The 17,672-nt window shown below is 33.9% G+C and overlaps 1 protein-coding gene across 3 annotated transcripts in view; it reads left to right on the top strand.

The window, feature by feature from the left end:
* Positions 1-17,672, top strand: part of LOC138704952 (SET and MYND domain-containing protein 4-like) — a 198,366-nt gene that overhangs the window by 163,353 nt on the left and 17,341 nt on the right. For all 3 annotated transcript variants that reach the window (XM_069833416.1, XM_069833418.1, XM_069833417.1), the window contains exons 6-8: positions 7,084-7,300; positions 7,921-8,104; positions 13,755-13,965. In XM_069833416.1, the coding sequence (XP_069689517.1) occupies positions 7,084-7,300; positions 7,921-8,104; positions 13,755-13,965 (612 nt within the window). The remainder of the gene's footprint in view (positions 1-7,083; positions 7,301-7,920; positions 8,105-13,754; positions 13,966-17,672) is intronic.

The raw sequence follows: 17,672 nt of genomic DNA, 5'->3' as shown, positions 1-17,672 counted from the left end.
TACAATGAAAGTGTAATACCAGACTTAAGAGTAAAACGATGGTTTTTTCAAAACATCTTTCGGACAGAATTCAATATAGGATTTGGTACCAGCCAATGATGAATGCAGTTATTGCGCACGCATACTGTTCCAAATAAGAAACTGCGATGATACAGTGAAAAAGACTAGGCTCATGGCCGATTTAGGCGCACATAGGTTTCGTGCCAAAAGTTCCATAAAATTATGAGAACAGAACCTAATGAGACGCAGTCATTGTGTTTCGACTTACAGCAAATGCAACCGCACCCAAAACTCAGCATAAGTGAAGCATATTATTCAAGACAATTAGCTTTCTATGCTCTCTGTGTAACTGATAAAGCTTTACAGGAGCCAAATTTCTTTACATGGAATGAAGCACAGGCTGGGCGGGGCGCTTTGAAGTGGCATCTTGCGTCACTACATTTCTCAGTGAATTTAATTTCGACAGTTCCACCAAATGCATTAGACTGTTCGCCGATGGATGTGGTGGACAAAATAAGAACATGCATGTTGTACATGCTCTTGGTCTATGGCTTCAAAGAAAAGCACCTCCTCAGGTTTCTGAAATTCTGATAGTTTTTTCCGGTAAGAGGCCATTCTTTTCTACCAGCTGACAGAGCCTTTAGGGTAGTAGAAAAGTTCTGCGTAAGAAGAATGAAATTCTTAATCCTGAGGAGTATAAGGCGATATATGAAACAATAGGGACAGCAAAATCTTTAGGCACAGATTGGCATGTCAGGGATTTCAAGCTCTTGGCTAATCAATTTCATAAGCTCAGTGGCATAAAAGAAATGAAAAGAATAATGCTAAAGAAATGAGAGAAGAATGGGAAAGTGAATGTCACTTTCAAAATGGAACCTACATACCGATGTCACGATCAATCTAAATCATGTGCCCCTCTGATGAAATGTGGTATATTTATGGACCATGTCAAAGTACCTCCGAATGTCACTACCTTGAGATCAATCAGTGATGCCAAAAAATCTGATCTGCGAAACCTACCCAGTAGTAAATTCGGAGACAATTGGAAAAAGGTTGATTCACTGAAATTGTATGATTTTGTTATTAATACAAATTGTATTACTAAAAATGAAAACAATGAGAATGAAGAATGTGATTGTATGCAGGAAGAACCAGGTATGGGTAAAATTTAAAATGTAAATGAAATTATGTGTGCAATCTAAAGCAATGATTAATACATTTTTTCAGTGTTCACGCCACATATTTTAATACAAATCTTTACGACACATTTTTCATAATTTTGTTATAAAACTTACAAAAATATTGTAATACAAGTGTTCACACATTTCTTAATTTTGTTATTAAAACTTACTTAGATATTGTAGTAATTAATACAAGTGTTCACACCATATTTAATAATTTTGTTATAGAGCATAATAAAATATTGATATACAGGGATTGAAGAATAAAGTATACAGGGTGGGCACAAAGTCCCATTACTCCCTATTATTGTGTGTCATGAGAATAATGGGGAACATACTGATTCTTTAGACACTTAGGTATACACAGTTAGTGAACAGTGGTTATTTTGTTTGTAGGTTTGAATTATGACCGGAATTACATTAATAGTGTGCATATTTGAGGGATTTAAGATATTTAAGGGAGCAACGGGACTTTGTACCCACCCTGTAGATGCCATAATTATTTAAAATTTATATTCAATGTGAGTCAGAGATCGACCTGAGTGGCCGCACGATCTAAAGTATGCCTCTTTAGGCAGCACGGTCCGAAGGGTTGCAGGTACGAAACTCTCCGTTCTTTATCATTATTTTCAAGCAGAAAACAATAAAAACTATTGATGTATCATCCTATCTAGTATGCTGCTGTAAAAACCACAGAAAAACTGTCTAATGAAAGGGCACAATTCAACATGGTTTATAGATGCAAATCGTATTATGTGATAAAATCGCTTCAAAACGTATTAAATACAATGTGTCGGTGCAAAACGTATTAAGTTCAAACTTCAATTGACAATATCTCGCATTAGATTAAACAATCAGTGTCAGTGTTTATTACATTTGGTGTCATTTCAAAATGCCTAAAAGGTGACATTGAGATATTTAAAATTTTTCCATTATCTTAGCCGTGAAACGTTTTTCACGTTTCCTGTAAAATTTGTTTTTTTGCATTTAATACGATTTGAAACGACACTCCACATATACGTTATTGTAGGTACGTTAACAGAAAGCCACAATTTCAGTCACACAGAGTTTCTGTGCACTCAAAGTTGGGATTCTGGCGTCTTGTCAGCCCATTTGAGTTGTGTGGCTATAAAGGGAAAAATTGTGATGGTGTCGTGTATGGTTCCTGGGTAGCTCAGTCGGTAGAGCATTCGTGCACAAACGTAGGCTCCCAGGATCGGCCTCGGAACACTCTTTCCCTTGAAATTATTCAAATCTACTTCACAGGGAACTATTACCTGAAAGCCAGATTTGCATAATGCTGAATTTAGTTTGGGGTAATTTCTTTAATATGATTTTTCCAATTTAACTTATTATTGATTTTTAAGCCAAGAAATTTGGTTGTTGTTGTTTCTATTAGGGACCTATTGTTAATTGTTGTTATTGAAGGAGGATAAGCATTATTAATGGATTTCATTTTTCGAAAACCAAACTGTGAGTTACAAAAGACTTCATGATTTTCGTGAAAAGACATCATTCTATTATATACCGGTATTACTTTTTCTAAGTTTTTTTAGAAGGATGATAGTAGGAATATTGGTCTACTTACCTACTTTTGATTTATCGCCCTTCTTATGTCCTGGAACGATTTTAGTTACTTTAAATACATTTGGGAAGATACCTTCAGTTATAGAGCAGTTACATATATCAACAATTGGTTTAATTATGGTTGGCATGCAAGATTTTATTAGTGCATCTGGTATTTCATCAAGACCACAAGACATTTTATTTTTTAGACTTTTAATTATCTTTACAATTTCATGTTCTGTAACAGGATGAAGGAAAATAGAATTAACTACCTCCATTCCATTATAAATATCAGTATATGGCAGGGTTTTCTTTACTGAAGTTTTTAGATTTTCGGCGGCATTTACAAAATAGATACCAGTACTATTAAAAATATTTGCTACTTCATGTGTTTCATCAATCTTGTTGTTATTATGCACTATTTTTATTTTGTCATTGGTTTTTTGTACTCACCCATTTCACTTCTGACTACAGTCCATAGGGCTTTCATTTGATTTTTGGACTTTAGGATTATATTGTTATTATGTTCTTTTTTTGCTTCACACATTACTTTTTTTAGGATTCTACAATATTTCTTATAGTAAGTTTTGAAGGTCTCATCTGTTGTTTTAAGTAGGCCTACTCTATGCAGTTTTTTCTTCCTTTGACAGGAGATCAATATACCTTTATTTTATTCCATTAAACTTAGTGTATGGTTGAACATAAGGAACTGAACGAAATTATCACTTGAAAAGTACAGAAGAGACTGAAATTTGGTACCATGTATTGATTCAACACTGTCGAGAATGGTATATTTACGATTGTCGCAACAATGTGCTGAATTGCAAAACTTATCAGTTCGCAACTGTGATTGGTACAAGTACATACAAGTAGCTTGAAACATAAATTATTAATGAAACGGCAATCTGCAAAATGCACTATAATCATTTTAAATCATTGTTCTCGCACTGTCATTTATAATACAAATTTACAACATACAATACGCAGCCTATCTATTGTTAAATTGTTAGACGTTACACTTTATTCTTTAGAGTGGTCTTAGATGAGAACTGAAAGAATTAACAATAATTACATAAAAACTTTAACGAAATATTTTAAATAGTAAACAAAGTACAATAGTTATAACTTATTTTGAAAGATAGACAATAAAACTAAAGAAGAGTATTATGTGTCAATGCAATATCTATACCAAATACCGTAGTCTACACTTGTGGAGTAACGGTCAGCGCATCTGGCCATGAAACCAGGTGGTCCGGGTTCGATTCCCAGTCGGGGCAAGTTACCTGGTTGAGGTTTTTTCCGGGTTTTTCCCTCAACCCAATATGAGCAAATGCTGGATAACTTTCGGTGCTGGACCCCGGACTCATTTCACTGACATTATCACCTTCATCTCATTCAGACGCTAAATAACCGAAGATGTTGATAAAGCATCGTAAAATAACCTACTACCAAATTCAATTTAAATACCGTAAAATGGAGTAAATAGAAACAAAAGTTTACTGTTTTTTATTTCCTTGTGTCGAAGAATAAATATAATAATAAAGATGTTTATTTGTTCTCTCGTTATGAATGAAAACATAAACACTCTTATTATACTTACTCTTTGCCACAAAGAAATAAAAAAATGGCAAAAATTCGTTCCTATTCACCCCATTTTACAGTAGGCCTAACATTTTTTAAACCATGTGTAAAATATATAAACTTCGAAGGAATCTCTTTTAACCTATTACTTTTATTCATCATCATCATCAATCTATACATGAATAAACATTATAATGGGAATGTCAGTAAAAGCAGGACAAGATTTTCTGCATTTCCTCTTTCATCATTGACTTCAAAGCTTCTCTAGCATTATTTAAGCAGAAAATCTTGTTCTTTTGCTGGAAGAACTGTATTTCCACTTTTAATTATGATGTGTCTATTTCAGGATAAGATGCTATGACACAACAATTTTCTATTTTTATTAGGACATTTTTAAGCAGAACTAGTTTCTTTCCACCACAGTGATTGGGAATTCGATTTTGAAGTCCCACCACAGCTGTGTCTATCACTTAAAACTATTCTTGTTGATAGTATTCTTTATATGATTGATATGCATGTGACTCAGACTGTTCCATCAAATTTGCTTTCTCATTATAATCATTTAAAATACATTGAAACTTTTCATTAAATATAAGTTCGTTTAAACCACCAACAATGGTTTCAACAGATTTAATAAGACCATACCATAGTATTTTTCTTCCCGTGGAAAGACTTGTTCAAGAGTTAAGGACATCACTTACCTGTTACCCCCATCAACAAACCCGTTTTCAAACATGATAACTAGAACTCTGATCACATATATAACAGATTCGCCATCCTCATGTTACAAATGGTAACATGTGGAAGAGAACACCCACCAGGCTTGCCACCGCTGATTGGAACGACCGCTAGATGGAAGTACAGTTGCTCCACACAATTCAAATGAGAGTTATAACGTCACTTTTTATGCAGTAGCTAGATGGCAGCATAGTGAAATTGATAAAAGTTGTTGCCGTCAAAGCCTATAAGGCTGAACAATCTGTTATATATGTGATCTGTGCCTATACCCAGACCGTTGTAACTTTGCACTTAACAGCATTTAGTAATGTTGGTAGTGAGAGATGCGACATTGCCACAATGACTACTCACTACACAACAGCTGACTTAACTTACTGTACTGTTAATTCAAATGGTAATTATTGTGTAACTCTGTTCTTTATTACTGTCCTCTTAGAAAGGCCTAAAGTTTTTTATGTCTGCTTTATTAAATTATTTGCAGGAATGGGTGAACATCCATGTATACAGACAAATTCCTTACATTACTGGTAAAACTGACGAATCATTTGCACCAATTCTGATGCCTGACTATTTATGCATGGAGTCTAACTATGTGAGTTACCATTTTTTGAACGACGCTTTTTTTGCGACATTTCACAGCAGCACTACAAATTATTTATTTATAACTTTATAACACTAACACACAAACAATGCATGTAATAGTAACACTATTTAACATAAGCAAACCGACAGAGCAGCAGCGCTTTACATGGCAGCATGAGCAGGCAATAGAAATGCTATGTTCTGATTGGTTCAAAAGGCTACCACACAGCGTTCTTCAATTTTCTCATAGAAAGGGTTGCCAACCCAAATAACAACTGTCAAGTATAAGGTTACAACGGCCTGGGTATACTTCTGATAATTTACGCGATGTTTCAAAGACCAAATAATATTTTTTTATTTGTGACTTTCGATAGATCCATCTTGTGGGACAGAGTGGTTTAATCCTGGCAATATTTTCAGTTGGTCCCTGAATTGCTCCTCATGGATGTGGGTAAATACAGATGTAAGTTTCGAGTTGGAAAATAAGATTCCCAACTGATCGGCCCATTCCATAGCATTTTTTACTGTTCTTGATGAATTACAACTCTCCTTCATGACCAAGTTATAACAGTGAGCACCACAATGCACATAACAAGCAAAAAGTTGTTTGTCAATTATGTCAGACTGAACATCTTCATTGAACCCATTCATGTTTTCAGATCCATCACAAGCCTGTCGTCCAAGATTTTCAATGACAGTTGTAGTCTAATGAGAACATCTCAAATGAATGATACTATGGCTTCACCAGTGGTTAAAGTAGTTGGTAAAATCCCATAAAACAACATTGGGACGAACTACACTCTTCAAATCACCTTGTCTTCAATTAAAAACGTACTTTCCATTTTTTTAATGAGTAAATTAATTTCCTGGGAAATTATTGCGGGGGACGGGTCCCCCTGTATCCCCCACCCCCTACCGTGACCCTCATGATTAAAACACCAGATTTTCTTATGCATTTCTAATGAGACAAAGCATTGCCAGATGATACACCATTGCCATTGCCATAAACAATTTCAGGAATTAGTCCCGACATATATCGTCTCTTATTTCTTAAGCATTTATAAAAGTGGAACATCATAATTTTAAAGGTATAGTTTTCACATCTTTTCAGTAGTACCACTCAATTATCAGTTTTTTAATCTTAATTGCCCACGTGTTAATATTTATGTTCATAGCATTTGCTTTCTTTATAGAAAATTCCAAGTTCGGTTCCTAGCTTTCATGTACATACCTGCTCATGCCAGATCACTTTAAGCACTGAGATTCTCTAATGGTTGATATCGCTGCTGGAAAAAAGTTAAAGAAGTTATTTCGGTAATGTATAAACATTGTTAACGAATGTTAGTAAATACTGTCCATCAACACTAGGGCCTACTCATTAGTATTCATTAAACTTTGGTGTGGATTCAATATGACACAGTTTGTGCTGTTATAGATTGGAAGCTGCTGTGCCATGTCATACCTGCAGCAATGTGGCATTCTGTAGTGTTGCTTGTCAGACAGAGGCTCTGGCAACGCATCATGCTGTTGAGTGTACTATACTTGAGACACTTTGGGCCTCTGGAGCATCAATTATTTGCCTCATGGCTCTACGAATATTATCACAGAGAGGACTGAAATATTTTCTTGACCTAAGGGACTGCTTGTCAAAGGTAAAACTATAACTAATATTTATTGTTGTGCAGCGATTTTCAGCCTTCTTCATTTCACGGCACAATGAGTGGTACAGGCTGTTGCTCCAAGATTAAGCTAACTGTCCACATATACCACTTCATTTTCATTAAAGACAGTTTTTAAAACCCTGCATTCTAAATTATTAAAATTTTAAAGTGGTTACCTAGAATAAGTTAAATGAACATATAATTTACATAATCGTAACATGATTTTTTAAATAGCATGTTGTAGGCCTACTACTAATTTTATTGTAATAACTTCTCATTATACTTTCATTGTTCCCATTCTTATCGGCATTGTATGAAAAACATGCAATACTTACTTTTGACATTTGTCTAATCTGTTTATTTTTATTTTTCAGTTCTCTTCCTCGTTTCTTTTTTTAAACTCCGTCAATTTCCAGCAGCACATTGCATACCTTTTACAGGACACTGGTTGAAAGTCGCTGCTTTAGTGCTTCATATTGACTAATCTGAGATTTGAATTAAATTATAAAGAAACATAAAAGTAATGGCTACTGTAATAATTTTAAACCAATTGACATCTAACAGAGAAGATATAAGTTTTTAAGAACTAATATCAACCTGTTTCTTTTTAGGACTGTGACGTTGTAAAGAAATCTGAAAAGTATTGTCCCACAGATTACAGAACAGTCTATAACTTGGTGGGACATTCAGGAGCACGAACACCTCTAGATTTCTTATTTAGAACAGATACAGCTGTGTTGCTATTCCGGTGTCTCAAAGTGGCGGGATTTTTCAGTGGTCAGATCAGTGAGTCAGGTATGTTTTTGTCTATATAATCTATATCAATAATAAATCTGTAACCGAAATTCTTCTGGTAATTTTCGCTTTTCCAAAAATAATTGGTGTTAACATGTATAATTATTCATCCTGAGATCGAAAATCGCTGTTTTGAAATTTTTGTTTGCATGTCTGTCTGTCTGTCTGTCTGTCTGGATATTTGTTACCTTTTCTTGCGATAATAGCTGAACAGATTTCGATGAAAATTGGAATATAAATTAAGTTCGTTGTAACTTAGATTTTAGGCTATATGACATTCAAAATACTTTATTTAAAAGGGGGGGGGGGTTATAAGTGGAGTTGAATTAAATCGAAATATCTCGCTTATTATTGATTTTTGTGCAAAATGTTACATAACCAAAGTTTCTTTAAAAATGATTTCCGATAAGTTGTATTCTATGCAAAATTGTGATAGGACTGATATTTAAGGATATACAAGACTTTTAAAATAACAATACAATACATTTTCACCAGCGCCTCAGATTATAGTGTCGTTGTTTCCTGCAATAACTCCTTTGTGCAAAATATAAAATTTTTCAGTAGAAAGAAAAAACACATTTATTCATTCTATGGTAGTGGTACATAGGAGATCGTGAATTCTTACATTTTCGAAAGAAAGAAATATAGTTACATACAGTATAGGAGATTTTTGTATTTGCTGTATCTCTATTTAAGTTATTTAATAGAGCAAAAATCTGAAAATCGATAAATATGTGACATAGGAGTTATTGCAGGAACGACGATGGCTATAATGACATTAAAACAAATGATTCCCTCTATTTAAGGCGGCCTTGATGTTTATCAATATTAATTTATAGAGAATATTTGTGTGTTTGTATGAAGTAATCTCAGAAGCTAATCGATTTGGATAATTCCTTCAGTATTTGGAATTTGTAGTTTCTCTAGATGGATGTAATGCTACATATGAGGACTGAAGTAAGATTAAAATAGATCTTTACGCACAGAAAACTTGATAGCCTATTCTGTCGAAATATTGTATAACTTGATTATTGCAACTTTATTTGGTCCACATAAAATTATACTGTAATGTTATACATTTAAGTTTCTTTTTGTTCACAGAACATAAAAGTTAAGAGTTTTGTCGTAAAAATGAGTATTTTTTTACTGGCCCAAAAATATAGCCCATAATAAATAAGCATTTTACCATAGAGCTCACTGGAGCTGAGTTATTTTAAAAGGTGTCACGAAATGGCGTTTCTGCACTCATAATTTACCCAGATTCGTTTCCTATGTTTTCTTAAAATACGGTAGTATTTATGTAGGGTACCTCATTTTTTTATTTGCATAAACAAAGATATACAACCGAGCGAGTTGACTCAGATGGTAGCGTTTGAGACATGCATTCAGGAGCTCCCGGGTTCAAACTCCGTGGCTGACCAATCTGACTGGGATTTTTCATGATTTCACTTATTCATAAAGGCAAATGCCGGATTAGAAAGAACATGCCATGATTCATCACTGCCTCAGTTACCAATACCAAGAACATTAATCAAAGTCTATAATCAGTTACATGAACACAAGTCATCTACAACACACAATAGAACAACAAGAGTAAAAACGGCCTACTGATATACCCCACATTCTAAACACGCGACATGACCACAGGTGTTAAGGCGTGAATAAAATAAACTTAACGAAAAAAAAAAAAAAAAAAAGATGGTAAGGTTAACATAAAAATTATCTTCATACACAAACAACTTATTAATTTGGAGTGATTTATTAAAGGATGCATTCAAGACTAATTTAGAAAAATGTTAAACGAATTATCCTTTCACCAAAAGCAGATGTTCTCTGAACCAAATGATCATGTGCCTATTTTAATTATTTGCATGTAATAACAATTAAGAAACATGTTAAAGAAATTATCATTGCACCAAATGAGTGGTCTCTGGACCAAAATAATCGCATTTTAATTATTTAAATATCATTTCAATTAAGTAACATATTAAATGATTTATCCTTCTATCAAACACGAATGTTCCCTGGACCAAATGTTATATTTTAATTATGTAATTACTTTATATTTATTTCTAACAAGTGCAGCGGAGCGCACGGGCAGTTAGTTCTATAAATAATAGTATGGCACCTGTAACAGCAAGGATGACAGTAGTAGTACTGTACTATTCCCTAGTAGTAGCAGCATCTAACCTGACTCTATCATATCCAGGCTTTGTATGGTGGTTTCTGACAAATATTATTATTATTATTATTATTATTATTATTATTATTATTATTATTAGCAGGAGTAGTAGTATTATACAGTAAAATTCCTCGTATCCGGCACCCAAATAACCGGCAATACCAAAACAACGGCATTTTTGGCTAGGTAAAAAAAAAAGTCATTTATGCGAAAGGGGTTGGACGAAGATTTGAGTGGTTTTCTTGGATCACACATGCCGCATATTGTGTTTACTCTTTACATTGTTCACAGTGGAAACAGACAGAAAACCCCGTTATGTCCCTGGAGTAGATCGGGTAACATCGCGATGAAAATGAATGTGTACATAAACATTATTTTAAGAAATATAGGAAACGAATATACAGAATAGCCTATCAAGTTTTCTGTGCATAAGAAGCTATTTTAATCTTACCTGTCGTCAATTTACTCAGAAGTTACTGTAATAACATTATAGCATTATGTCCATCTAGAGAAACTACACTTTCCAATGGTGAAATAATAATTAATTATAGAAATGGTTAATTATCTTTCGATATTACTTCATACAAACACAGAAACATTCTCTGTAGGCTATGTTTATTAGCTTTCGTTTGTTATTGTCCAAGGTCCCTTATAGACGATTTTTATTTCATACAGCCCCTTAAGATGGCATTGTTATTGTAATTTTAAAACTCAGGTATCTCATTAAATTAATATTAGTCCTATCAAAATTTTTCGTAGAATAAAACTTATCGGAAGTTATTTTTAAAGAAACATTTGTTATGTAACATTTTTCATGAAAATTAATAATAAGGGAGATATTTCGATTTATTTAATTCAAGCCTCCTTATAACCCCCCTTTTAAATAAAATATCTTGAATGCCATATAGCCTAAATTCTAAGTTACAACGAACTTAATTTATATTCCAATTTTCATATAAATCGGTTCAGTCATTAACGCGTGAAAAGGTAACAAACATCCAGACAGACAGACAGACAGACATACAAACAAAAATTTCAAAAAAGCGATTTTCGGTTACAGGGTGGTTAATTATATATGTTAGGACCAATTATTTTTGGAAAATCGAAAATTACCAGAAAAATTTCGGTTATAAATTTATTATTAGTATAGATTCTTAAGGGGTTATACTATATTTTGATTCTCAGTAACTTCACAGTAGTCCCTATGTCATTACCAGTACATCATGAATATAATTTCATATACTGCTCTATAAGTATAAATTAGTGCATAATTTCTTAAAGTGTACGTTATGTAAACTGTTTGCAAGCTGTACACTGGTATTATTAATCTAGAATTTAGTACTACCGTCGACCGGGTATACTTTACACAAGGGGGGTAAATTTACACATTTCTAGAAAAATGGTGTATAACAGTTTTAATAATGGCACACACTTCAGTCTACCACACATATGTGCTGTTGTCACATAGAATCAGTTCCATGGAGTTGCTACACATTGTCTGTAATGTGCTGCCTTCTAAACATTTTTCTAGAAATGTGTAAAGTAACCCCCCTTGTGTAAAGTATACTCGGTTGACGGTACCTAATTTAATTTAGCTACATAAGTAAAATAATACTTAGCTTTTTAAAACTTGAGTTACATAAACTATATTTCTTCACAATTAAAAATCTGTAATTTAATCTCTTATGTTCATTAGTAATGCCTACAGATACATTCCTGCTAAGCATTATCAAATTTTGTCAGTCTGTAGTTTTAAAACCTGCTAAATTAGTTTCATTATACAGAGTGTTTTAGAATTCAACCGAAAAGATTTATCTGATTATAGAGGGGTTGTAGACAAGTAATTTGAAATAAGGAATCCAAGGTCTTCAACGAAAAATATTTGAGTTGTCAGTTCTTAAAGTTGTTTACATGTGATACCCTTATTTCAGTATTAAAATGAAATAGAGGTTGTGCAATGGTATGTGATCGTTTCGGACCTTGTTAGGAATTGCATGAAGCCCAACTGTTAAGAACTAATCAACCGCATTTTCATAATTTAGTCTTTACAGGATCTGTAAAATTGCCAGCAGATAATGAGACAGTATGCCACTGCACTGTTTATTTCACCCATATTCATTTTCGTTATTGTAGCTAAGTTACCTGTTTTAGATTCGAAATGTCAGCATGAGACTCTGGTGTATCGGACAATGTGTCAGACCTTAGGCTAAAAGGCAGTATGTTCGGGTATGACCATGGTAGTTCTTTTTAATCTCTTATTTTATTGTTGAGATATCTGAATTCTTTCTCTTCTGAACCACCGAAATACGTATTATAGTAATTATTTATTTTGCTTTCGGCAAGAGTATACTGTACAGTAATAGCCATTGGTTCATTGCAGTTCACTTGAGATCAAGTCAGTCGTATTGGACTGCTATGGAGCTCAGTTATGTATTTGTTAGAAACGCACTGGTATTTGGTTGCAAATATGACGAGTGCATGACTTTTTTATGTTCTGTATTATTATTTTCATGCATTTTTGTTTCATTTTAATGTTTGAGTTGTTTGAAAATCGTCGTACGTAGTTTCTAATGGTTAAGCCAGAATAATTAATGAACCTCAGAAAAAGTACCTGATTTGTTGCAGAAAAATACTTTACTTAAAGGGGAGATAGTTACTTTGAACAATTCCTGTAACGTGTTCTCCAACGACAGTGAGTAGTGAAAGGATAATTTGTTTTACTTTATTACAGTATACTTACATACTGTACTGTACGGTAATTCCTGAATATTGTTTACTTCCTCTAAGGAAGACGAAAATGGAAATTTCTTCCTTTTCTCATTTATTCATTTTGTTAAGATATTTTTTATTAAACAGAATACTGGTAAACACAATTTATGTACAGTACACTACAAGTTAATTGATAAACATACTGTGACTTGTCCAGAGTAATGAATATGCATTTCTCAAACTACATTCCTTCCTCATACTTCTAAACAATTATTGTCATTATTGCATACTTTACAAAATAACTAGAGCTGTCTTTTTTAATGTTACACGATTAGTTTAAAGTTACATGCCTTAAGTTTAAAAAAAGTACCTGCTGAAGTTCAAACTTTCAATCTCATTCTCCGACAGAAACAATCTACAATGTTCATCGATTTTGCCAATATTGTATCCGACACATTTCCAAATGTAATGCTATGCCATGTGCAGGTTCAATCAATGGGGTGCTGGCCCAAAAAAATATTTCACGCCATTACGTGCATGTTTGAACCTTCAAACTTCTAGTTCCCTATCTCAAAATAGGATCAAGCCTATTATAGCCCTCTTCCCTAGGACTCCTCTACAACTCAAATTTCTTCGGTTGAATTCTGAAAAATGCTGTATATAGCGTTGCAGATAGACTTGTACATTGTTATCAGAGTGAGTTTGCTTAAGAAAATATATAAATATAAATTATATAAATGTAAAATATTCTACAATCAGTTTCAGCACATGGTCTCACATCTGACGAAATATTTGTGGGAGGTCTGTTGCTGCGTCATCTCCAACTGTTACAGTTCAATGCCCACGAGGTCTCAGAGCTGCAGCTAGAAGCAACAAATAAACTTAACTCTGCTCGTTCAGTGTTTCTTGGTGGAGGATTATTTCCCACTCTTGCTTTATTCAACCATGCATGCGACCCAGGAATTATCAGGTAATTACTCAAATTTGATTAAAGTTTGGAGTACAAGACAGAATTTTCATGTTGTGATTCATAAGAACTTCTTAAACCCATGCTACGATGTATTCCTTCTTTTCTTGCGCGATGTGCCACAATTAAATGTCATGTATGGCTTTAGAAATTTTGTCAATATGAGACTACCTACAGAATTTCCGCATGTAGTTTTCATCGTTATAGTAATAGTAATTTATTCACCATAAAGATTTTTACAAATCATGGCTTCGTCAATCTTATTTCTAGGTCTTAATCTAGTTTCTGATTATACTATAAAGCATATTTATTATGAATTCGTAACATTGTTACTGCAAGACATCTGCTGACACGATTTAAAAAGGATTACAACTAAGATAATATAAAAATAATAACAATAATAATACCAGCAGCAAACAATAGTAATAATAATAATAATAATAATAATAATAATAATTATTATTATTATTATTATTATTATTTATTCTTATTTATTTATTTACTAATATTTTAGTGTGCTGTACAACAGCCAGAGGCCTATTAACAGTTCAGCACAAATGACAAAAATTACAAATAATAACAATAATTAAAAATAATGACAAAATTTACAAATAATAACAATAATTACAACTAATAATAATAACTGCAGTAAATGTACATGAATAGACGTTCATGGATAGATGTGAAAATGAAGAATAACTCAATTGAAACATAACAACAAAAAATGTGTTAGAGTTGAATAGAATCCAAAATTAAAACAACAACAATATAAATATCCAAACTATACATCAAAAGGATCCAATTTCATACATTGGCAAGTTTTATGCATCTGGCAACCAGTGAAAGAGATGTAGACTGACTGGTATAATTTTTTTTTTTTTGAAATCTTAGTTCTTTAGAAGGAATACTTACTTACAAATGGCTTTTAAGGAACCCGAAGGTTCATTGCCGCCCTCACATAAGCCCGCCATCGGTCCCTATCTTGTACAAGATTAATCCAGTCTCTATCATCATATCCCACCTCCCGCAAATCCATTTTAATATTATCCTCCCATCTACGTCTCGGCCTCCCCAAATATCTTTTTCCCTCCGGTCTCCCAACTAACACTCTATATGCATTTCTGGATTCGCCCATACGTGCTACATGTCCTGCCCATCTCAAACGTCTGGATTCAATGTTCCTAATTATGTCAGGTGAAGAATACAATGCGTGCAGTTCTGTGTTGTGTAACTTTCTCCGTTCTCCTGTAACTTCATCCCGCTTAGCCCCAAATATTTTCCTAAGCACCTTATTCTCAAACGCCCTTAACCTATGTTCCTCTCTCAGAGTGAGACTCCAAGTTTCACAACCATACAGAAGAACCTGTAATATAACTGTTTTATAAATTCTAACTTTCAGATTTTTTGACAGCAGACTACATGATAAAAACTTCTCAACCGAATAATAAGACGCATTTCCCATATTTATTCTGCGTTTAATTTCCTCCCGAGCGTCATTTATATTTGTTACTGTTGCTCCAAGATATTTGAATTTTTCCACCTCTTCGAAGGATAAATCTCCAATTTTTATATTTCCATTTCGTACAATATTCTCGTCAGGAGACATAATCATATACTTTGTCTTTTCGGGATTTACTTCCAAACCGATCGCTTTACTTGCTTCAAGTAAAATTTCCGTGTTTTCCCTAAACGTTTGTGGGTTTTCTCCTAACATATTCACGTCATCTGCACAGACAAGAAGCTGATGTAACCCGTTCAATTCCAAACCCTGCCTGTTATCCTGAACTTTCCTAATGGCATATTCTAAAGCGAAGTTAAAAAGTAAAGGTGATAGTGCATCTCCCTGCTTTAGCCCACAGTGAATTGGAAAAGCATCAGATAGAAACTAACCTATACGGACTCTGCTGTACGTTTCACTGAGACACATTTTAATTAATCGAACTAGTTTCTTGGGAATACCAAATTCAATAAGAATATCATATAATACTTCCCTCTTAACCGAGTCATACGCCTTTTTGAAATCTATGAATAACTGGTGTACTGTACCCTTATACTCCCATTTTTTCTCCATTATCTGTCGAATACAAAAATCTGATCAATAGTCGATCTATTATGCCTGAAACCGCACTGATGATCCCCAATAATTTCATCTACGTATAGAGTTAATCTTCTCAAAAGAATATTGGAAAAAATTTTGTACGCCGTCAACAAAAGTGATATTCCTCGAAAGTTACTACAGTTAGTCTTGTCCCCTTTCTTAAAAATAGGTACAATTATGGACTCCTTCCATTGTTCTGGTACAATTTCCTTTTCCCAAATAGCAAGTACAAGTTTATAAATTTCGCTATGTAATGCACTTCCGCCCTCTTGTATTAATTCTGCTGGAATTTGATCGATACCTGGAGACTTGTACTTTTTCAGATTTTCTATCGCAATTTCGACTTCTGAAAGCGTGGGTTCGGGTATAAATGGCTCAGCTTTAGAAGGAATACGAAGGTACAAATTACTTATGATGGATTCTCAAAGAATGTCACCCTTTATAATCTTAGAAAAGAGTAAGTAATCAAGATCAAGATGTTTGGCATAAATACTAGAATAGTTGAAATAATTACAGGTTAGCTCTTCTTCTTCTTCTTCTTATTGGGTTATTTTACGACGCTGTATCAACATCTAGGTTATTTAGTGTCTGAATGAAATGAAGATGATAATGCCGGTGAAATGAGTCCGGGGTCCACCACCGAAAGTTACCCAGCATTTGCAGGTTAGCTCATAATTGAAAAACAGAGGAAGTTGGTATAAATCTAAAAGAACATAAGAAAATCAATTTTTCTTTTAATATTTTCCAATTTAACCGAATCAGTAGAAGTATAGAATTCCAAACAACAGATGCATATTCAAGTTTGGATCTGTAGCTACCGCTGACGCGCCAGTCAGTCGAGTTGGATCTGTCGTGAGGTAAAGACGTCTGTGCGCGTGTTGTGAGTAAAATTGTGTTGTCTCATGGTGATAAAGTGTCTATTAATAATGACTGAGTACACTTTAGAACAACGTATTTTTCTCTATGATGAATATGTGAAATACTCTTCTGCAGGAAGGTGTCAAAGAGAATTTGAACATCGGTTTGCAGGTGTTCCAATTCCTAGCAGGTCAACTATTCATGACCTTGTAAATAAAGTCAGACGTACAGGATCTTTTTTGAACAAGAAACGTGTTCAATAATGCCGTGTACTGATAGAAGAGAAGCTTGATGAAGTAGGGGCCTGGTTAGAGCACTCACCCCGCAAATCACTGCGATGTTTAGCACAAGAGGTTAATATTTCCAAGACGTCAGCTTTTGTGCAACGAAACTTCTGAAACTTAAGCCATACAGGGTAACTGTAGTTCATGCTTTACAGCCACAAGATCCTGTAAGTAGGGTTAATTATTGCAATTGGTTTGTGCAGTCCGTTCATAATGGCGACGTGGACCCACTTTTAACATTCTTCACTGATGAAGCGTGGTTTCATCTTCACGGTCACGTTTCTACTCAGAACAATAGATACTGGGCTACCGAAAATCCCCATATTATTCTTGAAGTTCCTCACCATGCTGCAAAGATTGGAGTTTGGTGTGCTGTGAGTGTGAGTAGAATTATCAGTCCCATATTTTTCGACACAAAAGTTGATTCACACGTTTATGTAACTTCAATTGTAATTAATTTTTTTCCGCAA

Source organism: Periplaneta americana, chromosome 8 (genome assembly GCF_040183065.1).
Source record: "Periplaneta americana isolate PAMFEO1 chromosome 8, P.americana_PAMFEO1_priV1, whole genome shotgun sequence".
Lineage (NCBI taxonomy): Eukaryota > Metazoa > Arthropoda > Insecta > Blattodea > Blattidae > Periplaneta > Periplaneta americana.
The sequence above is the reverse complement of the archived record's forward strand: the minus strand, read 5'-3'. Positions and strand labels throughout refer to the sequence as shown.